Consider the following 27,500-nt stretch of genomic DNA (forward strand, 5'->3'; position numbering starts at 1 on the left):
CCCCACCCACACTGCTTGGTGCCTGGTCTGAGCTGCTGTGACTTAGATTACCATAGTAACTAATTAGATGACCATAGTAACTAGTACATCATGCAAAAGCGCAGATATCAACCATTGAAATACTTTGTATAGTTGAAGATTTACGATCATTTGCACATCATAATGGCAGCTACACTTTCCATCTTAAAGATCTAAAAACATTATTTGGGAATGTCCGCCGGGCCAGATTGAAAAGCTTAACGGGCCTTAATTTGCCCAGGCCTGTTATAAACCATGCCTCTCAGCTGGATAGTAGAAGGACGTGGACATATGTACATAAACCAAAATCTTGGTCAACTTTAATATCCAACTTATGAGGTGGCACGAAAAGACGCTCGTTTGCGGCAAGATATAAACATCCCATCAGTCGGCATCCCAGTGAAAGCAGACATTGTACAGTAAGGGATTGTTTTATTATCTACTGTTTTACTGTCTATCACTTAGCAATACTGCTACATGATGCTTAGTGTTTCACTAAAGCTGCATCTGTTTAGCACACAGCATTTAAAACTTGTAGATCATCCTCCTTATACTCAGACTCAAAAATAGAACGTTCTGATCATTGTTTGTCCCAAAGTAGTTTTTGTTGTCTCTCCCGAAGTCTGCCATGATTAGTAGTGTTGTTGTTTAAGGGAAAAACATCCGTGTGCTTAAAATGATCAAAATTAGGGCTGCAACTAACAACTAATTTGATAATCGATTAATCTGTCGATTATTACTTCGATTAATAATCGGATAAAAAAGACAATCCACATTTCTATCCTTTCCAGTATTTTATTGGAAAAAAAACAGCATACTGGCACCATACTTATTTTGATGATTGTTTCTCAGCTGTTTGTAAATGTTGCAGTTTATAAATAAAGGTTTATAAAATTAAAAAAAATACAAAATAAAAAAGTATCCTCTGCGCATGCGCACAGCATAGATCCAACGAATCGATGACTAAATTAATCGGCAACTATTTTTATAATCGATTTCAATCGATTAGTTGTTGCAGCCCTAATCAAAATACATCAATATTACATGTTGTTATGAATGTGACTGTTAGTACATTACATATATTTTTACAGCACGTACATAAAACATCGATGAAGGCTTTTGGAATTTTTTTTAGAGCACTTTAAAGGCGGAATAGAGAGACTCCATTGTTAGCTGACTCTTGCTAGCGTTTATTTACGAGTTAGAATGCATAAAAAAAAAGAAAAAAACATGTGTCTTACATAAGGAAAACATTCCAAAAAGAGCATTTGCCCCTTTATTTCCTATTCATGTGTGGTGACAAACACATTTTAAGCAGTCGGATTACTAGTTATTTAGCCTTTATTAAATAATAATAACATTAAAAAAAAAAAAGACATTTCTTTGTACAAATTCTACAAACAGTTGAAGTTATCTGGCCAGTGCCGTGTGTGTGTGTGTGTGTGTGTGTGTGTGTCCATGGAGACATCGGAGGTAATACTGACATCCCAGCAAGTCAAATGTAAGCAAGCAAGATGTCGCCAAATAAACACTCGAGTGTTTTTGTAAATGCATTCTTGTGTACGTAGTAAGAGAGAGAAAGAGAGACGTAATGTAAGCTCCAAGGCACTTGGAAAACAGTCCAATAAACACAGTTGGATGGTTCAATTCCCTCTCTCTTGTTTATGGATGTGGTTGAACAAAGACAGTAGAGACACTTTCGGTTGCTGATATAAGTAACCACCGATTCTTTGACTGTGGCAACCTTATTTACTTCTGCGTGTGTCCTCTCCAAAATCATATCGTTGGCCATGTTTACATGCACAGAAACACAGTTTGCTTGAGTCGTATTGCATTCGTAGCGCAATTGAACTGATCTACAAAATAATGATATTTCATTCAAACCAATATAAATAAATGAAAGAGTTTAACCCTTGGGGAGGCCCGGGACCTTTTATTGCCTTTAAAATGACCGTCATGCAACAGAACGTTCTTTTTTAAAGGTTAGCGGGATTGAATATGTTTTAAAATTATTAGTTACAAAATGTGCCTTGTCCGTTCTTTGCCAAGTTATTTTTTTTTTAGCACAACCCTTTTGTCCCCCATTGCCTCCCTTTTATAACAGCCATTTTTTTAAATATATAGTGTACATATGCTTTTTTATAACACTTTTTCCATGAAAACCAAATAAATCTAAGCATTTCCCTTTGAAATATGTGCAAATCCTACCAACCCCGTTTCCATATGAGTTGGGAAATTGTGTTGGATGTAAATATAAACGGAATACAATGATTTGCAAATCCTTTTCAACCCATATTCAGTTGAATATGCTACAAAGACAACATATTTGATGTTCAAACTGATAAACTTTTTTTTTTGTTGCAAATAATCATTAACTTTAGAATTTCATGGCTGCAACACGTGCCAAAGTAGTTGGGAAAGGACATGTTCACCACTGTGTTACATGGCCTTTCCTTTTAACAACACTCAGTAAACGTTTGGGAACTGAGGAGACACATTTTTGAAGCTTCTCAGGTGGAATTCTTTCCCATTCTTGCTTGATGTACAGCTTAAGTTGTTCAACAGTCCGGGGGTCTCCGTTGTGGTATTTTAGGCTTCATATGGGAGACAGGTCTGGACTACAGGCAGGCCAGTCTAGTACCTGCACCCTTTTACTATGAAGCCACATTGATGCAACACGTGGTTTGGCATTGTCTTGCTGAAATAAGCAGGGGCGTCCATGGTAACGTTGCATGGATGGCAACATATGTTGCTCCAAAACCTGTATGTACCTTTCAGCATTAATGGCGCCTTCACAGATGTGTAAGTTACCCATGTCTTGGGCACTAATACACCCCCATACCATCACAGATGCTGGCTTTTACACTTTGCACCTATTACAATCCGGATGGTTCTTTTCCTCTTTGGTCCGGAGGACACGACGTCCACAGTTTCCAAAAACAATTTGAAATGTGGACTCGTCAGACCACAGAACACTTTTCCACTTTGTATCAGTCCATCTTAGATGAGCTCAGGCCCAGCAAAGCTGACGGCGTTTCCGGGTGTTGTTGATAAACGGTTTTCGCCTTGCATAGGAGAGTTTTAACTTGCACTTACAGATGTAGCGACCAACTGTAGTTACTGAGAGTGGGTTTCTGAAGTGTTCCTGAGCCCATGTGGTGATATCCTTTACACACCGATGTCGCTTGTTGATGCAGTACAGCTTGAGGGATGGAAGGTCACGGGCTTAGCTGCTTACGTGCAGTGATTTCTCCAGATTCTCTGAACCCTTTGATGATATTACGGAGCGTAGATGGTGAAATCCCTAAATTCCTTGCAATAGCTGCTTGAGAAAGTTTTTTCTTAAACCGTTCAACAATTTGCTCACGCATTTGTTGACAAAGTGGTGACCCTCGCCCCATCCTTGTTTGTGAATGACTGAGCATTTCATGGAATCTACTTTTATACCCAATCATGGCACCCACCTGTTCCCAATTTGCCTGCACACCTGTGGGATGTTCCAAATAAGTGTTTGATGAGCATTCCTCAACTTTATCAGTATTTATTGCCACCTTTCCCAACTTCTTTGTCACGTGTTGCTGGCATCAAATTCTAAAGTTAATGATTATTTGCAAAAAAAAAAAAAAGGTTTATCAGTTTGAACATCAAATATGTTGTCTTTGTAGCATATTCAACTGAATATGGGTTGAAAATGATTCGCAAATCATTGTATTCTGTTTATATTTACATCAAACACAATTTCCCAACTCATATGGAAACGGGGTTTGTATTACAGGTGTAATTTGACTAGACCACTAAACCACTAGATCTCGCCAGGGTACTATAGAGCAGTGGTCCCCAACAACCGGGCCGCGGAGAAACATGAAATAATTTATAAAGGACTGCATTTTCTCCATCTTAACTTTCGCCTGTCCCACTAGACACACTAATAAGCTTGTTTATAGATGTACAATAATACTCCTCATTAGAGATGTCCGATAATATCGGCCGGCCGATATTATCGGCCGATAAATGCTTTAAAATGTAATATCGGAAATTATCGGTATCGGGTTTTTTATTATAGGTATCGGTTTTTTTTTGGGGGGGGGGGGGGGGGGGGGGTTGTGTTTTTTTTATGAAATCAACATAAAAAACACAAGATACACTTACAATTAGTGCACCAACCCAAAAAACCTCCCTCCCCCATTTACACTCATTCACACAAAAGGGTTGTTTCTTTCTGTTATTAATATTCTGGTTCCTACATTATTTATCAATATATATCAATACAGTCTGCAAGGGATACAGTCCGTAAGCACACATGATTGTCCGTGCTGCTGGTCCACTAATAGTATTAACCTTTAACAGTTAATTTTACTAATTTTCATTAATTACTAGTTTCTATGTAACTGATTTTATATTGTTTTACTTTCTTTTTTATTCAAGAAAATGTTTTTAATTTATTTATCTTATTTTATTTTATTAATTTAAAAAAAAAAAGGACCTTATCTTCACCATACCTGGTTGTCCAAATTAGGCATAATAATGTGTTAATTCCACAACTGTATATATCAGTATCGGTATCGGTTGATATCGGTATCGGTAATTAAAGAGTTGGACAATATCGGATATCGGCAAAAAGCCATTATCGGACATCCCTACTCCTCATAGTAAATTGCCATTTGTTATATTTGTTATAGCTTTGTGACATGATACGATGCACATTAACGAACATATAAAATATAAATGTGACAGATTGTAGCCAAAGGCTGATTTACATCTGCAGCCCAGGGCTCCCACTAATTCAGTGTTATAGTGAGTTGTATTTTTCATGCACTTATTTTTGCTGTATTTTTATCTGGCACAGGTGGAAAGCCGGTCCCTGAAAATAATGCTAACATTAAAGCGGTCCGTGGTGCAAAAAAGGTTGGGGACCACTGCAATAGAGGACCATTATATTCATATTAGACCAGAGATGTCAAACTCAAGGCCACCTTGTTTTATGTGGCCCACAAAGGTCTGGAAATAATATGCGTCAATGAAGTACTTTATCTTTTCTTACTAAATGTATTTGTTCTTTCCATTTTAACAGAAAAACATGCAGGTACCGCATGCCATTGCATACCTTTTAAACCTTAATATTACCCAATATAGCAACAAATATATTGTACTTTTCCAAACATTTTATTTTCTGCTTGACTTATGGTTTTAGAGCAAGTTATCCATCAAATTGTACGCTGTAAAAATGACAATACATTTTACTGTAAAATGTGCGATGTTTTTTTTACAGCATATTACTGTAAATTGAAAAAAAACTCTACCGCTGTTTTTTTTTTTACAGGAAATTCTGTCGCCTGAGCTGCCAGTGTTATTACTGTAAGATCTATGGTTGTTATTTTTACTGTTGATGGTGAAACAGTATCGCAGCTTTTTTTAACGGTAAAAAATTGGCAGCTCAGTTGCCAGAAAAAAATAAAAACGATGGTGAAGTTTTTCCATTTACCGTAATATGTTGCAATAAACACTGTACATTTTATAGTACAATTCTGGTGATTGAGTTGCTAGTTTTTACTGTAAAAAATACAGATTTTTTTTTTACAGTGTAGGTAAAAAAAAGAATATAATAATCAAATGCATAGGCAAATTCATATATCATTTGTTGTTACAAGTGGCCCTCTGAGGGCAGCCATAACTACAATGTGGCCCTCAATGAAAATGAGTTTGACAACCCGGCAGTAGACGCATAGTTGCTTTAAAAACTTAGATGTAATAAAAACGATGTTGGTGAGTTGGGAATGACATAATAGGTTTATGGATGTGGTTACAAAAATATTGTGCGTGGGTGCGCTAATATTTAAAATGTTATGTTTTTGAAATTAAATGTAAAAATTTTTTTTGGACAAAAATGGCATCAAATTTTAAAATATTAATGTATAGATCTGAAGTAGATTTAACCGTTGAAAGTTAAAAAAAAAAAAAAAAAAAAAAAAAAAAAATATATATATATATATATATATATATATATACATACTGTATATATAATTTTTATTTTATATATATATATATATATATATAGAAAGTTAAAAAAATAAATTATATATATACATTTTTATTTTATTTTTTACTTATATACATATATATATATAAAGTTAAAAAAATAAAATAATTATATATATATATGATTTTTATTTTATTTTTTAAACTTATATATATATATATATATATGTATGTATATATATATATATATATACATATATATAAAGTTAAAAAAATAAAATAATATATATCATTTTAATTTTTTTAACTTATATACTATATATATATACATATGTATATAAAGTTAAAAAAATGAAATAAAAATTATATATAGATATATATATATATATATATATAATTTTTATTTTATATATATATATATATATATAAAGTTACAAAAATAAATTATATATATATAAATAATTTTTATTTTATTTTTTTACTTATATATATATATATATATATATATATATATATATATATACATATATAAAGTTAAAAAAATAAAATTATATATATATATATATATATATATATATATATAAAGTTAAAAAATTAAAATACAAATTATATATATATATTTTATTTTTTTAACTTTATATATATATATATATATATATATATACATATATAAAGTTAAAAAAATACAATTATATATATATATATATATAAATGTTAATTTTTTAAATTTATATATACCTGTATATATATATACCTGTATATATATATATATATATATATATATATATATATATATATATATATATATATATATATATATATATATATATATATATATATATATATATATATATATATATATATATATATATATATATAAAGTTAAAAAAATAAAATATATATATATATAATTTGTATTTTATTTTTTTAACTTTATATATATAAATATATACACAGCACAGGCCAAAAGTTTGGACACAGCTCATTTCAATGCGTTTTATTTATTTTCAAGACTATTTACATTGTAGATTGTCACTGAAGGCATCAAAACTACGACACCTGTGAAGTGTAAACCATTTCAGGCGACTACCTAATGAAGCTCATGGAGAGAATGCCAAGAGTGTGCAAAGCACAGTAATCGGAGCAAAGGGTGGCTATTTTGAGGAAACTAGAATATAAAACATGTTTTCAGTTATTTCACCTTTTTTTTGTTAAGTACATAACTCCACATGTGTTCATTCATAGTTGTGATGCCTTCAGTGACAATCTACAATGTAAATAGTCATGAAAAAAAAAAAGAAACTTACTTTTTTGACTGAAGCCCTTTCGGGTCCCTGGCGCCTACAACATTCACCACATTTGGAGGATCCCCAAGGGTTAAAGCACTTTCTTGTCAAAACTGCAAATGACCAAAACGATGAAATAAGTCATTAACATAGAAAACACACTTTGTGCATTGCTGTTTTCACACACTAATGCACGTTTTTTTTTAACGACAGGCTAAACCGTGACATCTTTGTCGTTGTTACGAGCGATCTCAGGCCTCCGCACGTAAGACATCGTCTCTGTCCGCCGCTCTGGTGTGGCACTGGCCCTCCTCCATGGCTGTCCTCCGATACAGCGAATTGTGTGGGGTAGCTTAAGGCTCGATTGTGTGTCCAAGAAAGGTACGTCTCTTCACGATTGGGCAGCACTGACACAGCTCTTTGGCAATCCATAGGTTGCAATAAATCCATCTAGTTCACACAGTGTCATCAGTTGGGCATTGTACAGTCTGAAAAACTAAAATATACATATATATATAGTATAAACTATAGAATCTAACGACTTACAGTAGGAATGGGATTCATATGACTTCATTCCTCGTGGTTTTCCTGACAAATTTGAGGCGTGCACTATCCGCTTCAATGTCTTTCGTGGCAATCTCAATTTTGACCACAGGGTGGCGCTTTCCGTCATTTTCAGCAGACTGCATTACAAAATGATCCACTCAGGAATGGTGCCATATGAATCCCTTCCCGACTGTAGATTTCCTCTGATTTTTCCGATGTGGCAAGTTAAGACCCGACTAAAGCCTTAAGAACGTTTTACAAACCAAAGAAGTTTCCTAACCTTTTTTAAAAAGTATATAAAAAAAACAACCTAAAACAAGCTTCGTTACTCGTCTATGCCACTGGTTTCATAAAAATACAAACAAGCAAGTCACAGAACTCAAATGGAAAACTGAAACCGAAAGAAAGAAAATGTCCTTTTTCGTCCTCCTTTGTCTACAAAGTAACATACCGTATTTTCCGGACTGTAAGCCGCTACCTTTTTTTTTTTTTACCAAGCTTTGAACCCTGCGGCTTATACAAAGGTGCGGCTAACCTATGGATTTGTCTTCGCCAATGGCTAAATCATGGAATGGATTAAACAAAGAAATCAGATGAATCTTGATTAACTTTGAACCTTATTAAAAAAAGGAAAAAAACGGATGAATTAAGACATCAATATTTTTTCTGTTTTGTTTGATCAGCCGTTTTGCTGCCTTGTTACAGACACTGTTTGGAAACAGTCAAGGTATGTAAAGAAATATTTACCGTATATTCTGGACTATAAACCGCTCCTTTTTTCCTACGCTTTTAACCAAGTGGTTTATAAAAGGGTGTGGCTAATTTATGGATTTTTCTTCGTTGCAACCATTATGTCAATTATCTAAACACTGCATAGGTGTTATTGTTTGTGCCATGGCGCCTTCTTTTGGACGAGTTTGCTCACTGCAGTGCTGCTCTTCTGTTTAGACCGAGCTTAGAACCGGAAGTACCCTCTTCTAGCCGTCCATACCGTTTCTACTTGTATGTATTCTTCATTCATTACTCCAAGCGACGTTTGTAAGCTTTACAATATAACTAAAACAATTCATACTTACTAAACTGTCCCATGTGTGATGTCTGTAGGAGTGTTTTCATGCATATTTGTACCTGCTATTGCGATGTAATGAAGCTAGCGTCGTTAGCATTAGCTAATATGCTAACACATTTACGAGTGTCCGTGCTAGTGTTATTAACTTACAATGTAATTATTTTTGCATCATTGAGTCTGTTTAGCTGATTGAAGACCTAGCTTCCGCAGCCAGTGGGTGGGTCCATGACGATGGCTTCTGTTTTGTTTGATCAGACGTTTTACTGCCGCGTTACAGACACCGCATGGAAACAATTAAGGTATGTAAATTAACATTTATAAAATTTTTCTGTGTAAATAACTCATTTCACAACGTATATATCTGCATCTTATAGTCCGGCGCGGCTAATATATGGAAACATGTTTTTTATTTTTTTATTTAGTGGGTTTGGCTGTATAGTCTGGAAAATACGGTACATAATCTTTCTGTACGTTCCAATATAGATCTGCGGTTTATAGTCCGTTGCGGCTAATATATGGAAACATGTTTATTTTTTTCTCAAATTTAGTGGGTTTGGCTGTGTAGTCTGGAAAATACGGTACATAATCTTTCTGTACGTACCAATATAGATCTGCGGTTTATAGTCCGTTGCGTTTAATAATTGAAAAAAATATATTTTTCTTTTAAAATTTAGTGGGTGCGGCTTACGTGAACATTTATAAAATTTTTCTGTGTAAATAACTCATTTCACAACGTATATATCTGCGTCTTATAGTCCGGCGTGGCTAATATATGGAAACATGTTTCTTTTTTTGTCAAATTTAGTGGGTTTGGCTGTATAGTCTGGAAGATACGGTACATAATCTTTCCGTACGTACCAATATAGATCTGCGTTGCGGCTAATATTTGAAAAAAATCTATTTTTCTTTTAAAATTTAGTAGGTGCGACTTACGTGAACATTTATAACGTTTTTCTGTGTAAATAACTCATTTCACAACGTATATATCTGCGTCCTAAAGTCCGGGATGGCTAATATACCATACCAACTTTATTCTATATATTCTATATATGGAAACATGTTTCTTTTTTCTCAAATTTAGTGGGTTTGGCTGTATAGTCTGGAAAATACGGTAGATAATCTTTCTGTACGTACCAATATAGATCTGCGGTTTATAGTCCGTTGCGGCTAATATATGAAAAAAAAAAAAATAATTCTTTTAAAATTTAGTGGGTGCAGCTTACATGAACATTTATAACATTTTTCTGTGTAAATAACTAATTTCACAACATATATATCTGCGTCTTATAGTCCGTTGCAGCTAATATATGGAAACATGTTTATTTTTTTCAAAAATTTAGTGGGTTTGGCTGTATAGTCTGGAAAATACGGTACATAATCTTTCTGTACGTACCAATATAGATCTGCGGTTTATAGTCTGTTGTGACTAATATATGAAAAAAAAAAATCGATTTTTCTTTTAAAATTTAGTGGGTGCAGCTTACGTGAACATTTATAACATTTTTCTGTGTAAATAACTCATTTCACAACGTATATATCTGCGTCTTATAGTATGGCGCGGCTAATATACCATACCATACCAACTTTATTCTATATATTCTACATATGGAAACATGTTTCTTTTTTCAAAAATTTAGTGGGTTTGGCTGTATAGTCTGGAAAATACGGTACATAATCTTTCTGTACGTACCAATATAGATCTGCGGTTTATAGTCCGTTGCGGCTAATATATGAAAAAAAACAAAACAATTATTTTAAAATTTAGTCGGTGCCGCTTACATGAACATTTATAAAATTTTTCTGTATAAATAACTAATTTCACAACGTACATATCCGCGTCTTATAGTCCGGCGCGGCTAATATATGGAAACATGTTTCTTTTTCTAAAATTTAGTGGGTCTGGCTGTATAGTCCGGAAAATACGGTACATAATCTTTCTGTACGTACCAATATAGATCTGCGGTTCATAGTACGTTGCGGCTAATATATGAAAAAAATCTATTTTTCTTTTAAAATTTAGTGGGTGCGACTTACGTGAACATTTATAACGTTTTTCTGTGTAAATAACTCATTTCACAACGTATATATCTGCGTCCTAAAGTCCGGGATGGCTAATATACCATACCATACCAACTTTATTCTATATATGGAAACATGTTTCTTTTTTCTAAAATTTTGTGGGTTTGGCTGTATAGTCTGGAAAATACGGTAGATAATCTTTCTGTACGTACCAACATAGATCTGCGGTTTATAGTCCGTTGCGGCTAATATATGAAAAAAAAATCTATTTTTCTTTTAAAATTTAGTGGGTGCGGCTTACATGAACATTTATAACATTTTTCTGTGTAAATAACTAATTTCACAACGTATATATCTGCGTCTTATAGTCCGGCGCGGCTAATATATGGAAATATGTTTATTTTTTTCTAGAATTTAGTGGGTTTGCCTGTATAGTCTGGAAAATACGGTTGATAATCTTTCTGTACGTACCAATATAGATCTGCGGTTTATAGTCCGTTGCGGCTAATATATATATAAAAAAAAAATGTTCTTTTAAAATTTAGTGGGTGCGGCTTACATGAACATTTATAAAATTTTTCTGTGTAAATAACTCATTTCACAACGTATATATCTGCGTCTTATAGTCCGGCGCGGCTAATATACGGAAACATGTTTCTTTTTTCAAAAATTTAGTGGGTTTGGCTGTATAGTCGGGAAAATACGGTACATAATCTTTCTGTACGTACCAATATAGATCTGCGGTTCATAGTACGTTGCGGCTAATATATTAAAAAAATCTATTTTTCTTTTAAAATTTAGTGGGTGCGGCTTACATGAACATTTATAACATTTTTCTGTGTAAATAACTCATTTCACAACGTATATATCTGCGTCTTATAGTCCGGCGCGGCTAATATATGGAAATATGTTTATTTTTTCCTAAAATTTAGTGGGTTTGGCTGTATAGTCGGGAAAATACGGTACATAATCTTTCTGCACGTTCCAATATAGATCTGCGGTTTATAGTCCGTTGCGGCTAATATATGAAAAAACTTTTTTTTTTTTAAATTTAGTGGGTGCGGCTTGCATGAACATTTATAACATTTTTCTGTGTAAATAACTCATTTCACAACGTATATATCTGCGTCTTATAGTCCGGCGCGGCTAATATATGGAAATATGTTTATTTTTTTCTAAAATTTAGTGGGTTTGGCTGTATAGTCTGGAAAATACGGTACATAATCTTTCTGTACGTGCCAATATAGATCTGCGGTTTATAGTCCGTTGTGGCTAATATATGAAAAAAATATATTTTTCTTTTAAAATTTAGTGGGTGCGGCTTACATGAACATTTTTCAAATTTTTCTGTGTAAATAACTCATTTCACAACGTATATATCTGCGTCTTATAGTCCGGCGCGGCTAATATACGGAAACATGTTTCTTTTTTCAAAAATGTAGTGGGTTTGGCTGTATAGTCTGGAAAATACGGTACATACCGTATTTTTCGGACTATAAGTCGCAGTTTTTTTCATAGTTTGGGTGCGACTTATACTCAGGAGCGACTTATGTGTGAAATGATAAACACATTAGCGTAAAATATCAAATAATATTATTTAGCTCATTCACGTAAGAGACTAGACGTATAAGATTTCATGGGATTTAGCGATTAGGAGTGACAGATTGTTTGGTAAACGTATAGCATGTTCTATATGTTATAGTTATTTGAATGACTCTTACCATAATATGTTACGTTAACATACCAGGCACCTTCTCAGTTGGTTATTTATGCCTCATATAACAAACACCTATTCAGCCTGTTGTTCACTATTCTTTATTTATTTTAAATTGCCTTTCAAATGTCTACTCTTGGTGTTTTTATCAAATAAATTTCCCCCAAAAATGCGACTTATATATGTTTTTTCCCTTCTTTATTATGCATTTTCGGCCGATGCGACTTATACTCCGAAAAATACGGTAATATTTCTGTACGTACCAATATAGATCTGCGGTTTATAGTCCGTTGCGGCTAATATATGAACAAAAATCTATTTCTCTTTTAAAATTTAGTGGGTGCGGCTTACGTGTCGGAAAATACGGTATTCCCGGTTGATCTTTTCGAAGCGACTTCAAGAAAAAGGCATCAACTTGATATGTGTGGACTTGGCTTTGAACAATGTCAGCATGCGGCCTCCTTCGTCCCTTCATTTGGTACTCAGACGCGAACATTCCCAGAGGATCACGCCACCTTTGGAACCTGTCATCCCAGGCCTCAACGTTCAGATTGTCATTGGTGTTCGTGTCCGGTCAATCCACACCGTTCCTGCGTTCTAGAAGCGAGCGGGGCGCTCTCCCACGGGCGGGGGATTTGAAGTTCCGAGCGCTTCTTAGCCACGTTCCTCCGTTGGAAATAGAATGAGTTGCGAGGAGGAACCGTGCTTTGACGTCGTCCTCCTCAGGCCTCTGAGCAGCACCTCTGCTGGTTGATCTTGACTTTATGCTTGATGCCGTCGTAGAGCTCGAAGTTGTAGTTCTCCAGCGTGGTGGACGAGCGCGACGACAGGCCGCCGTAGGAGCACGTGCAGTACAGCAGCAGGCCGGCGCAAATGGCGCCCAGCACGACGCCCAGAGAGCTCATGACGATGATGGTGAGGAGGATGGGGTCCAGGGTGTCCAGCCAGGCATTGTCCTTGTCCTTGTCCGACAGCAGGGTGACGGAGGGGGGGTCCCCGTCAGCTGACGCCGGGGTGGAGAAAGGGGAGGGCCACCCGGGGTAAAGATATTCTGCAGGAAAAGGAAAAAGATTTTTGAGAGGCACTAACTAGAACTTTCAGTCATACTCACTCATATTGTTAAGAATTCTCCATGTTTATCTACGTTTTCAGATACTTTATTTTGAAGCATTTCATGACAGTGTCACTTCCGCTTCCTTCCTGTAGGGGTCACTTCCGCTTCCCTTTTGACGTGTGTTAATGTGTGCTGACTTGTTTTCTCTGCTACGTTTCATCGGTGTTATGGTTGGAAGAACAATAGAAGTGAAAGTGGGTACAGAATATTCTAAAATATATCAAGTTGAGAATGGAATACCACAGGGAAGTGTCTGCAGTCCAATCCTGTTTAATGTCATGATCAATGATATTTTTGAGCAAGTGGAGCGAGGTATAGGGAAGTCATTGTATGCGGATGACGGGGCATTATGGATAAGGGGGCGGAATCTTGCATATATTCAGAAGAAATTGCAGGCAGCAATTAGGACGGTGGAGCAGTGGGCAGATGAATGGGGTTTTAAGTTTTCTATCGCAAAGACGCAAGGGATTTGCTTCTCTAGACGTCACAAAGAGGTTTCCTTGAAAATATATGGTCAAAAAATTGAGCAGGTTAGTGTCGTTAGACTGCTTGGAATGTGGATGGATGAAAAGCTGACTTGGCGGCAGCATATTGACAAAGTGAGGGATAAATGTAAAAGAGTCAACAATCTCTTAAGATGCCTTTCAGGAAGACACTGGGGTGCAACTAGAGCGTCACTGCTGAATATATATCAGGCCATCATGAGAGCAACGCTAGACTATGGGGGCATAGGCTATCTAGCAGCAGCAGACAGCCACCTGAAAAAGCTGGATGTGCAGCAGACACAGGGTCTAAGAATATGCAGTGGGGCATTTAAATCCTCACCAGTAGCAGCCATACAGGTAGAAATGGGGGAACAACCATTAGGGATCAGGAGACTGAAACTGCTGTTAGCGTACTGGGTCAATCTCCAAGGGCATAGTGTTTCACATCCTGCTAAAGCCATCCTAGAGGACTGTTGGGAGCATAATGAGTCACATTTTATGAGTTTTGGGTGGATAGGAAATGTAAAGGCAGTACAAGCCGGTTTAGGTCATATTCTATTCAGTCCGACAGTCCCATACTCATGTACTCCTCCCTGGTTGTTCATAGAACCGACAATACATTTTGAAATACAGCAACAATTAAAGAAAAGGAATAGGCAGGCCTCTGCGGGAGGGGTAGCCGAAGGCTATTTGGAAAAACATTTCTCAGACAAAACGCTGATTTTTACTGATGGGTCAAAAGACCCTGATACTGGAAGAACAGGAGCTGCAGTTTTCATTCCACAATACAAGATACATATCAAGAAAAGAACCACAGACCATCTATCAGTATTCACAGTTGAGCTTGCAGCTATCATTTTAGGGTTGGAATGGATAGAAGGAAATAACCATAAAAATACACTAATAGCATCAGACAGTTGGGCAGCACTTACAAGCATCAAAACCATGAAGTCATGTAGGCAAGATCTCATTTTCAAAATACATAATCAACTGCACAGAATGAATAAGAGGGGATTAGCTGTTTGCTTCATCTGGGTTCCTGCCCATGTAGGGATAGAAGGGAATGAGGGAGTGGATATTCTGGCCAAACAATCACTCAGATCACACACTGTAGATATGGACATACCGTTATGTAGGGAAGAAGGTAAATCAATAATCAAGAAACATGTGGGTAAAGTGTGGCAAGAATATTGGGACATCCAAGACACGGGAAGACACCTTTACAACATACAGAAACACGTTGGGTTGGGAAGGAGGAGGGGCAGGAGCCGGAGGGAAGAAGCAGTGATCACACGACTTAGGATAGGGCACACAGGACTGAATAGTTCACTACACAGGATAGGAAAACACCCTGATGGCAGATGTGACCAATGTGGGCAGGATGAAAGTGTCCAGCATGTGTTGTTAGAATGTAGAGGGTATGAGGAGGAAAGGAGGACGCTAACAGCAGCGGCAGAGGAATACAGGATGATATTAAGTGTTGGGAACCTGCTAGGAGCAGAGGCAGAAGCTATGCTCAAGCATCTTATGGCATATCTGATAGACACAGGCCTAATGGAGAGGATTTAAGTTCCCTATTTAGTTGTTTTGTTTCTTTATTTCTTTATTTTATTTTCTATTTTCTTTATTTTTCTTATTATTTATTTTGTTGATTATTATTTGTATTTATTTTGAATCCCAATTTACAGTCCCACACTCCAGTCCAGTAGGTGGCGGTAATGCACCTTTGTTGGTTTGCCAATCGCCAATAAACTCCATAGAAGAAGAAGAAGAAGTTTCATCGGTGCTCTAGTCTTTGACGATGTGAGTATGTTGCTTATTATATAAGACTAATTTAGTTTATTAATAGACATCACTGTGTTTGTGTAACATTTAGGGGTGTTTTAATAATATTATTGATGCTGCGTTGTCAGAATGCTACGAGCTAACATCTCCCTGTTAAGGATAGCATTGCTGCTGCTAATGTGGCTAGCTCATATGCCATTGTGGAAATGCAATATATTATGGCTCTAGTATTTTACTTTGAGCATATATATATATTGTTGTTTAGTTAAATGACATAAATGTTGATGGGTGTTTGCTTGTGGTTTACAGATACTAACTAACTAATTAACTAACTAACTAACTAAATGAACCTACACCAATATGCACCATTAAAGTTGGAGGAGTCCAAATGATGACTGTGTTCTCTGACCGGAACCCCAACGTGGTCAATATCCGAAAAAACCAGTCGCAGAGTTTAATACTCAACACATATAATATAGGGATGATGTTTGATAAGAAATTATCGAGTTCGAGTCTATTATCGAATCCTCTTATCGAACCGATTCCTTATCGATTCTCTTATCGAGTCCAGATAGGTTGTTGTATATGGAAAAAAACACAATATTTGGTTTAACAAAAGCTCACTTTTATTATATAAGAAAACAATTTAATCTAATAAATAGATAAATATTTACTGTTACCCCCCTAAAAAAATAAAATAAATAAATATTGACTGTTGTTACCCAAAGTATATTAAGTGGGATTTTTCAGAGAAACAAATATATACAGTAACACGAAAACAACCTGTCTCTGTGATCACTATAGGTGTATAAATAATAATATAGTGTTAAATAAAATCAGTCCCTTGGGCACAAAACTGGAAATAATACAGCTCTCCAAAAAGTGCACTTCTGCTGCTATTTGACATAACTGTTTGTTATGATGCTTTGACATTTTTACACTTTATTTCTTTATTGAAAGAAAATTCTATGAAGAGAAAAGTTGTTTGCAAATGTGGTTACAATGCTAAAAAATGAAAAGTTAAAGCTAAAAAAAGAAATACACTTTATTGAGTTAACATTATTTCTTTATAGGGGGAAAGATGTGATGAGCTAGGGAATATAACTACTACACTACCCATCATGCAACGGGAGTGACGAGCATGCGCGGTTGCCCCGAAAAGTGTTGTTGCATGTCGTCACCCGTGAAAGTAAACGTCAAGAACTCAGCCAACACGCCTCGTCTGCATTATTTATAATTAGACAGACAACACATATACAGTGTGATTTTGTTTTGTTTACAAGGAAAGAAAAACAAAAGTTGAAAAAGGAGATCATGTCATATATGTTGTATATATATGTATGTGCTGCGGTTGCTTTAAGAACGTTGCGACAGCTGCCGTAAACGAGGTGCGTTGCTAGCCTGGTTGCTATGTTTCCGGTTGGTCGTAAAAGTGTTCGTCATGTGTTTGTACCCTGCTCAAATCTCTCAGTAAAGTTATTCATTGGATTATACCTTTTGTTTTGAACTTTATTACACCTTGGAGCGCTTTTTCCCGTCCATTGTTTTCCTGCTTTCGCTATCTGCGCCTAATGACTGAGCTACGTGACTGATTTATTGTGATGTCACACGGAGCATTTCTGGTCGGGACGGGATTCGTTCCGAGGGATTCGAATAAAGAACCAACTCTTTTTCTTTACTATAGTGGTCTCGATAACGGGTACCGGTTCTCAAAAAGGGATTCGAGTCCGAGGACTCGGTTCTTTTCTTATCGAACAACCGGGAAAACCGGTTTCGAGTATCATCCCTACATATAATGCACTTGGTTCTGGGTAACAATTGAAGAATGTGTTGATTATTGTTATTCATAATACTTTGGTACCTCGGCTTACAAGTGCCTCAGCAACAAAGTCAATACACTGCAAAAAGTCAGTGTTCGAAAACAAGAAAAAACTAGAGCGCAATTTTGAGTTTTGGGGTTCGGTTTTTTTATTAGATCACAATTTCCGCCAGTCCTGATGTGTGTGTAAAGTTTGGTGAGTTTTGAAGTATTTTAAGGGCGTCAAATTACAGCTCAAAGAGGCAAAAGTGACTGTTTTTAGTAAACTTTTGTCTTGAAGGGGGAATTGCCAACTTCCTGTTGATTTTTGCCCGAGGATGTCAAATTATGAAATGTAGGTCTAAGTGAAACCTACATAGAGTTTTTTTTTACAGGCAGTTTGTTTGGTTTTTTTCCTAGGGGGCGCTAGAGCGCAATTTTGAGTTTTGGGGTTTGTTTTTTTTATTAGATGGCAATTTTCGCTAGTCCTGATGTGTGTGTCAAATATGGTGAGTTTTGAAGCATGTTAAGTGGGTCAAATTACAGCTCGAAGAGGCGGCCGGTATAATAATAATAATAAAGAATAATGAAATGTAGGTCTAAGTCAGACCTACATAGAGGTTTTTGTTTCATGTCTCTACGACCTTCCTAGTGGGAGTTACAGGCAGTTTGTTTTATTTTTTTCCTAGGGGGCGCTAGAGCGCAATTTTGAAATTTGGGGTTTGGTTTTTTATTAGATGGCAATTTTCGCTAGTCCTGATGTGTGTGTCAAATATGGTGAGTTTTGAAGCATGTTAAGTGGGTCAAATTACAGCTCAAAGAGGCGGCGGAATAATAATAATAATCAAGAATAATAAAATGTAGGTCTAAGTCAGACCTACATAGAGGTTTTTGTTTCATGTCTCTCCGACCTTCCTAGTGGGAGTTACAGGCAGTTTGTCTTAGTTTTTTCCTAGGGGGCGCTAGAGCGCAATTTTGAGTTTTGGGGTTTGGTTTTTTTATTAGATGGCAATTTTCGCTAGTCCTGATGTGTGTGTCAAATATGGTGAGTTTTGAAGCATGTTAAGTGGGTCAAATTACAGCTCAAAGAGGCGGCCGGTATAATAATAATAATAATAATAATAATAATAATAATAATAATAATAATAAAACCTTACAAATTCAATAGGTCCTTTCGTCCCATTGTCAAAGGACTCCCGTTGGGATTCCTTTGACAATGGGCCATGCGGGCCCTAAAAATACAAAAGTTAGGGGTATTTTACTTGAACTAAGCAAAATTATCTGCCAATAGAACAAGAAAATTTGGCTTGTCAAGACTTTCCAAAACAAGTAAAATTAGCTAACCTCAATGAACCCAAAAATAGCTTAAAATAAGTATATTCTCACGAATAACAAGTGCACTTTTCTTGGTAGAAAAAAAAAAGAGAGACCTTTTTGCTCAATATGTTGAAAAATATTCTTAAATGAAGTAAATGCTAGTGCCATTATCTTGACATAATGATATGCGCTCGTCATTACATTTCTTGAAACCAGCAAACTCATACTAAAAACTAATTTATTGTTCTTAATGGAAAGGCAACAAGGCAAGCGCTTGTTACTCTCGGGGTCTCCTAGCCGCTCAGGCAAATCATCCATCCATCCATCCATTTTCTACCGCTTATTCCCTTCGGAGTCATATTGTCTAAAAATGCATTTTTCCATGGATAACATGACATCATCGCGCCAAGTGCGTACTCTTTCAGTCAATTAGTGCGCATATATACAGCCCGGCCCCCGGCCAAATTTTTTTAAATTGTAATTTTGAAGAATTTATCTGAATGTGCATGAACTATTTCTGTTTAAAATTGTTTGAAATGTCAAAAGTTTAAATATTAACTGTCAGTTTACTGTACTGTGCCAACTGTACCACGATATGAGTACGTATTTTCTCTTGTTTCATTGGAAATAAAACAGCAAAGTCCATTTGGCCGTCATCTGTTTTAATTATGAGACACAATTGTGTCAAAGTCATGATTTTTTTTTTATGCTTCAAATAAGAAATTATCACTTTAAAAAAGTAGTTTTATACTTGTGAGTGTTGATGACACAGCTTTGCATTAGTTGATATTCTAGTTTCAAGCACGTTTTACTCAAAATAGCTCATCAACTTAGATTTCAGTTTTTGCAGTGTAGTGCTCAAAAACGTTTTAAAAAAGCCAGAACTACACTGCAAAAACTGAAATCTAAGTAAGATGAAATATCTCAAATAAGGGTGATATTTGCTTATTTTCTGTCTGATAAGATAATTCTTCTCACTAAGCAGATTTTATGTTAGAGACTTTTACTCGTTTTAAGGGTTTTGGTCCTAAATCAGGGGTGTCCAAACTTTTTCCACTGAGGGCCGCACACGGAAAAATTAAAGCCTGCGGGGGCCATTTTGATAGTTTTCATTTTCAAATCATAACAAAATATATGGATTTTTTTTTTTTTTAACCTTTAGGGCTCCCGGGGACTAAAAATGTTAAAAACAAGTCAAATTATTTTTTAATTTTTTGTATTTAACGCTTACAGTAAATCTCTACAGTATATCAACTTCAGGTTGATATAAAATTTACAAAAACAAAAAGGTTTTATGCCTTTTCTGTCAAGACAACTTTGTTTTTTATAGTAAAACTGAAATATTCAGTATTTCCCCCACTGCCCAAAACATTCAGAAAGCAATGTTTGATGTGAAGTAATTAGAGCCTTAAAAACATCAATAATGCAAGACACCATTTATATTAACTTATTGTTATTTTTGAGTAATCACAGTGAAAAGATAAATAAAATCCCATTAAATATATTTAGGATACAAAAGGTGCCCCACTCAAAGTGATACATTTTTATTAGGGATGTCCGATAATGGCTTTTTGCAGATATCCGATATTCCGATATTGTCCAACTCTTTAATTACCGATACCGATATCAACCGATACGGATATATACAGTCTTGGAATTAACACATTATTATGCCTAATTTGGACAACCAGGTATGGTGAAGATAAGGTCCTTTAAAAAAAAAAAAAATAAGATAAATAAATTAAAAACATTTTCTTGAATACAAAAGAAAGTAAAACAATATAAAAACAGTTACATAGAAACTAGTAATTAATGAAAATGAGTAAAATTAACTGTTAAAGGTTAGTACTATTAGTGGACCAGCAGCACGCACAATCATGTGTGCTTACGGACTGTATCCCTTGCAGACTGTATTGATATATGTTGATATATAATGTAGGAACCACAATATTAATAACAGAAATAAACAACCCTTTTGTGTGAATGAGTGTAAATGGGGGAGGGAGTTTTTTTGGGTTGGTGCACTAATTGTAAGTGTATCTTGTGTTTTTTATGTTGATTTAATAAAAAAAACAAAACAAAAAAAAACAAAAACAAAAAAACGATACCGATAATAAAAAAGCAGATACCGATAATTTCCGATATTACATTTTAAAGCATTTATCGGCCGATAATATCAGCAGGCCGATATTATCGGACATCTCTAATTTGTATTAGTTTTTTTTTACTTTCAACACTTAAGTTACGAGATCAACTGCAGATATATCTGTCGATTTTATGTTTGAACTATTATTTTGTTTGTTTTATGCTCTTTTGTCAAAGAAAACGTGGATGCTTTGGTATGGCAACCACATAATATATGCAATATTTTCCACATAAAACATTTTAAAGTGAAATATTTGAAATAATTGGAGCCTTGAATAGGTCAATAATTCATTATAACATTGATTTTTTATTTTTTTTAAGCAATGGCAAAAAAAGAAAAATAAAGATAGACAAAAGAAAAAAACAGCCTGCATGGCAGCTTTGTGTCAACATTGCAACTTTTTCTAGTTAATGTTTATTTTTGCAATAGCATTTCCAGAATGTGTGGCGGGCCGGTAAACAATTAGCTGCGGGGCGCAAATGGCCCCCTGGCCGCACTTTGGACACCCCTGTCCTAAATTATCTCAGTAAGATATTACAGCTTTTTGCTGAGATTTGATGACCTATATTGAGTAAAACATGCTTGACTCTAGAATATCAAGTGTTGCAAAGCTGTGTCATCAACACTCACAAGTATAAAACTACTTTTTTAAAGTAATCATTTCTTATTTCAAGCATGAAAAAACAATCCTGACTTTGACACAATTGTGTCTCATGATTAAAACAGATGACAGCCAAATGGACTTTGCTGTTTTATTTTCAATGAAACAATAGAAAATACGTACTCATATAGTAGTACACTTGTTATTAGTGAGAATATACTTATTTTAAGGCAGGGGTCACCAACCTTTTTAAAACCAAGAGCTACTTCTTGGGTACTGATTAATGCGAAGGGCTACTAGTTTGATACACACTTAAATAAATTGCCAGAAATAGCCAATTTGCTCAATTTACCTTTAACTCTATGTTATTATTAATAATTAATGATATTTACACTTAAATGAACGGTTTAAAAGAGGAGAAAACACGAAATAAATTACAATTAAATTTTGAAACAGTTTATCTTCAATTTCGACTCTTTAAAATTCAAAATTCAACCGAAAAAAAGAAGAGAAAAACTTAAAAAAAGAATTTATGGAACATCATTAGTAATTTTTCCTGATTAAGATTAATTTTAGAATTTTAATGACATGTTTTAAATAGGTTAAAATCCAATCTACACTTTGTTAGAATATATAACAAACTGGACCAAGCTATATTTCTAACAAAGACAAATCATTATTTCTTCTAGATTTTCCAGAACAAAAATTTTAAAAGAAATTCAAAAGACTTTGAAATAAGATTTAAATTTGATTCTACAGATTTTCTAGATTTGCCAGAATAATTTTTTTGAATTTTAATCATAATAAGTTTGAAGAAATATTTCACAAATATTCTTCGTCGAAAAAACAGAAGCTAAAATGAAGAATTAAATTAAAATGTATTTATTATTCTTTACAATAAAAAAAATTAATTTACTTGAACATTGATTTAAATTGTCAGGAAAGAAGAGGAAGGAATTTAAAAGGTAAAAAGGTATATGTGTTTAAAAATCCTAAAATAATTTTTAAGGTTGTATTTTTTTCTCTAAAATTGTCTTTCTGAAAGTTATAAGAAGCAAAGTAAAAAAATAATGAATTTATTTAAACAAGTGAAGACCAAGTCTTTAAAATATTTTGTTGGATTTTCAAATTCTATTTGAGTTTTGTCTCTCTTAGAATTAAAAATTTCGGGCAAAGCGAGACCAGCTTGCTAGTAAATAAATACAATTTAAAAAATAGAGGCAGCTCACTGGTAAGTGCTGCTATTTGAGCTATTTTTAGAACAGGCCAGCGGGCTACTCATCTGGTCCTTACGGGCTACCTGGTGCCCGCGGGCACCGCGTTGGTGACCCCTGTTTTAAGGTATTTTTGGGTTCATTGAGGTTAGCTAATTTTACTTGTTTTGGAATGTCTTGACAAGCCGAATTTTCTTGTTCTATTGGCAGATAATTTTGCTTAGTTCAAATAAAAATACCCCTCATTTTTGTATTTTTTTTTCTTGTTTTTGAACACTGACTTTTTGCAGTGTGATATCTATTACTATGAGGCACTTGAGATGAAGCCAGACCTGGGCAAATTAAGATGTTACATTGCCATTATGGGGTATTTGTGGAGAATTTTGAGGACACAAATGAATATATTTCATTTTGGACTGAGGCTGTGACATAAAACATACTCTCCGGCTAAACTGTAGACATTATGATCAACAACTTGCACACAACTGCGTAAAGAGCGCACACCCGCAGGACGATACGTTGCGCGTGTGAGTGATTATCGTGGCAGGGAACTGAGTCAGGAAAACACTGGCTGGCTGTGCTGTGTCTCACTCTCACTTCACTGTGCTGTGCTGTCACTGCAGGCCTTTTTTCTGTCTTCTCCGGGAGTCAAAGCGAAGCCGCGGGCGCGTCAGCCTGCGCCGCTCTTTGGGTTTGACTTAAAACAGCTTGTATGGCCTCCAGCACACTTACCTTCTTCGCGCAGTGAAGGCTTGTTGAAGTCGGTTTCTTTCCCGAAATCCACGGGCCTGGGATCTGCGTAAACACGGGAGACAGTCGCCGCATTAATGACTGATTTTTTTTTATATAGAGCAGGGGTGTCCAAACATTTTCCACTGAGGGCCGCACACGGAAAAATTAAAGCATGTGGGGGCCATTTTGATATTTTTCATTTTCAAACCATAACAAAATATATGCATTTTTTATTTATTTTACCTTTAGGGGTCCCGGGGACCATAAAGGGTTTAAGTCATTAAAATGTTAAAAATAAGTCAGATTATTATTATTTTTTAATTATTTAACGCTTAAAGTAAATCTCTATATCAACTTCAAGTTGATATAAAGTAATACACATTAAAATTTTTTTTTTTTTTATGGCTTTTCTGTCAAAAACAACTTAGTTTTTTTATAGTAAAACTGAAATATGCAGTATTTAGTAATTAGAGCCCTAAAAGATCAATAATGCAGGACACCATTGATTTTAATTATTTCATATTTTTGAGTAATCACAGTGAAAAGATAAATAAAAAAATCACTAAATATATTTGGGATCCAAAAGGTGCCCCACTCATAAAGTGATACATTTTTATTAGGTTTATTTAGTTGCGAGATCAACTTAAAATATATCTGTCCATTTTATGCTGGAACTATTATTTTGTTTGTTTTATGCGCTTTTGTCAAAGAAAACTTTGATGTTTTTATATGGCTACAACACAATATATGCAATATTTACCACATAAAACATTTTAAAGGAAAATATTTAAAGTAATTGGAGCCCTGAAAATAATTCATTATAACATGGATTTTTTGTCTTTTTTTTTTTTTTTTTGAGCAATGGCAAAAAAAGAAAAATGAAGAAAGACAAAAGAAAAAAAACAGCCTGCATGGCACCTTTTGTGTCAACATTGTTTACATAGCTTACAGTCCCACCACGCTCTGATGAAAGATTGTACGCCTCCTCTTTTATTTGGACTTTCCCTGATTACATGGCAACAGCTGTTTCTAAAGGAAGGGGGGTCGTAAACAGCCCCTGCATTTGGTCACAAAACCGTTCAAAGAAAAGGTGCCTGGAGGGGAGTCGGGCCCTGCTTCCTCTCCGCTTTGTAGATCTCGGGTCAAGACAAAATCTTCCTGTGGATTACAATAGAAGAAAGAAACCGACGCCTTCATGTCGCTTCCCATCCTACATAGTGGAGTTTTACAAGCCTTTTGATTGTTAAGATCAAAGACAGCTTTTGTCTTCTCAAAGTTTTGTGATAACTTAGATACAATTATTCTGACACCTCCCATATGAATCCCTTCCCTACTGTAAGGCATTTGTAGATAAAAAACACAGCCAGTCGTAGGAGAGAATGAAAAAAGAGAACACTCTTTAATAGAAAAATATGATTTTTTTATTAGTGTCATTTATAGACAATATGTTCTTTTACTTCTAAGATCATAAAACTCAACAAGCATATTTGTGAGGCAGGCTGAGGTGCAACTTTTTCTCCGCCAGCCCTCCAAGAACAAAAGAAATCAGGTGTAATAAATGTGCAGGCTGATCATCAATAAAAGATAAGCGAAAAGGCAATTCAGTAGTTATGAGAAAAATACAATTAACCTCAAATGAAACTTCATTTCCATCCTCACATGCACAGTCAGATAAGGTCTTTTTTCCCCCTCTATGAGGCAATAATAAAATGTGGTGAAGCCATATTAAAGCTTCTAGAAATATTATCCACGTGTATGTCACCATCCAATAAAAAGTATGCATCAGCAAGAAAAAACTATCAGATTATCTTTATATGATTTTAACTAAAACATTTTTATACAATAATGAAAAAAAATAAGAACATTTAAAGATACGGCTTTAAATTGGTAAATTAACTTTACGTAATAAATGTTCAAGCAACTAGATATTCTTCCACTGAGGATAGCGAGACTTAAATAAAAAATAAATAAAACATTAAATTGAGGGCCAGAGAAAAGTGCACACTTATTAATAATTACTAGGGATGTCCGATAATGGCTTTTTGCCGATATCCGATATTGTCCAACTCTTTGATTCCCGATACCGATATCAACCGATACCGATATATACAGCCGTGGAATTAACACATTATTATGCCTAATTTGGACAACCAGGTATGGTGAAGATAAGGCCCTTTTTCAAAAAAATTACAAAATAAAAAAGATAAATAAATCAAAAACATTTTCTTGAATAAAAAAGAAAGTAAAACAATATAAAAACAGTTACATAGAAACTAGTAATTAATGAGAATGAGTAAAATGTTAGTACTATTACCGATTCCGATATCAACCGATACCGATATATACAGTCGTGGAATTAACACATTATTATGCCTAATTTTGTTGTGATGCCCCGCTGGATGCATTAAACAATGTAACATGGTTTTCCAAAATAAATCAACTCAAGTTATGGAAAAAAAATGCCAACATGGCACTGCCATATTTATTATTGAAGTCACAAAGTGCATTATTTTTTTTAACATGCCTCAAAACAGCAGCTTGGAATTTGGGACATGCTCTCCCTGAGAGAGCATGAGGAGGTTGAGGTGGGCGGGGTTGAGGTGGGGGCTAGGGGTAGCGGGGACTGTATATTGTAGTGTCCCGGAAGAGTTAGTGCTGCAAGGGGTTCTGGGTATTTGTTGTGTTGTGTTACGGTGCGGACGTTCTCCCGAAATGTGTTTGTCATTCTTGTTTGGTGTGGGTTCACAGCGTGGCGCATATTTGTAACAGTGTTAAAGTTGTTTATACGGCCACCCTCAGTGTGACCTGTATGGCTGTTGATAAAGTATGCCTTGCATTCACTTGTGAGTGTGTCATAAGCCGTAGATATTATGTGACTGGACCGGCACGCAAAGGCAGTGCCTTCAAGGTTTATTGGCGCTCTGTACTTCTCCCTACGTCCGTGTACACAGCGGCGTTATAAAAAGTCATACATTTTATTTTTTGAAACAGATACCGATCATTTTGAAACCGATAATTTCCAATATTACATTTTAAAGCATTTATCAGCCGATAATATCGGTAGTCTGATATTATCGGACATCCCTAGAAAAAAATCGAAAAACTGCCCTAAATTTGTTGTTTGATTTGCGTTTCACAATTGGAAATACAATGAACGGAAGGAAGGTACACGGATCTGAATCGAGCATCAATTCTGAATCGAATGGTCAGATGTCCAAATATTCACACGTGTCATGGCTGACGAAGCATTGGAACGTGAAAGTGTTTCATGATGGCGGTTTAAGCCCTCAGGCGCCAACAACATCCCCAACACGGCGCTGCAAAAGGAGACTAAAAGGCCCTGCAGGCTCTAATTAGTAAAATAGAAGATAACTTTTATTCAGCTGCTTGGCATCGAGCATGAAAGTGGGATTCAAGCTCAAAGAAGGCTGCTTGAAAATACAGAAATGCTTACTGCCGCTTTTCTTTGAAATAAATGAAGGCAATCAGCTCCATTAACAAATGAGAAATATTAAAAAGGAAGGAGGAGATTGATTTAACAGCAGGGAAAAATGGCAGCACATTTGCAGAAAAAAAGTTCAAGTCGGCAAGCAAAAAGTGCATAGCTAAGGCAACATAAATATGGTCCATAAATCATCCCTGGGTTTGAATTGTGGACCTTTTATTGATGGGCTGCTAAA

General features: G+C 35.3%; 2 protein-coding genes and 1 long non-coding RNA gene across 3 annotated transcripts in view; 1 reads left to right on the forward strand and 2 right to left on the reverse strand.

Moving 5' to 3' along the window:
• The window catches only part of LOC133663222 (frizzled-7-like), a 791,936-nt gene that overhangs the window by 511,973 nt on the left and 252,463 nt on the right, over window positions 1-27,500 (reverse strand). The window lies entirely within an intron of this gene.
• The window catches only part of LOC133663220 (neuropilin-2-like), a 342,926-nt gene continuing 322,389 nt past the window's right edge, over window positions 6,964-27,500 (reverse strand). The window contains exons 17-18 of the mRNA XM_062067529.1: window positions 23,821-23,883; window positions 6,964-13,679 (exon numbers count right to left, since the gene is read on the reverse strand). Coding sequence (XP_061923513.1) covers window positions 13,351-13,679; window positions 23,821-23,883 — 392 coding nt within the window. The 3' untranslated portion in view covers window positions 6,964-13,350. The remainder of the gene's footprint in view (window positions 13,680-23,820; window positions 23,884-27,500) is intronic.
• Window positions 16,002-27,500, forward strand: part of LOC133663224 (uncharacterized) — a 50,397-nt gene continuing 38,898 nt past the window's right edge. Inside the window, exon 1 of the long non-coding RNA XR_009828264.1 lies at window positions 16,002-16,030. This is a non-coding gene — a long non-coding RNA (uncharacterized LOC133663224). The remainder of the gene's footprint in view (window positions 16,031-27,500) is intronic.

The sequence above is a fragment of the Entelurus aequoreus genome, linkage group LG13 (assembly GCF_033978785.1).
Source record: "Entelurus aequoreus isolate RoL-2023_Sb linkage group LG13, RoL_Eaeq_v1.1, whole genome shotgun sequence".
Lineage (NCBI taxonomy): Eukaryota > Metazoa > Chordata > Actinopteri > Syngnathiformes > Syngnathidae > Entelurus > Entelurus aequoreus.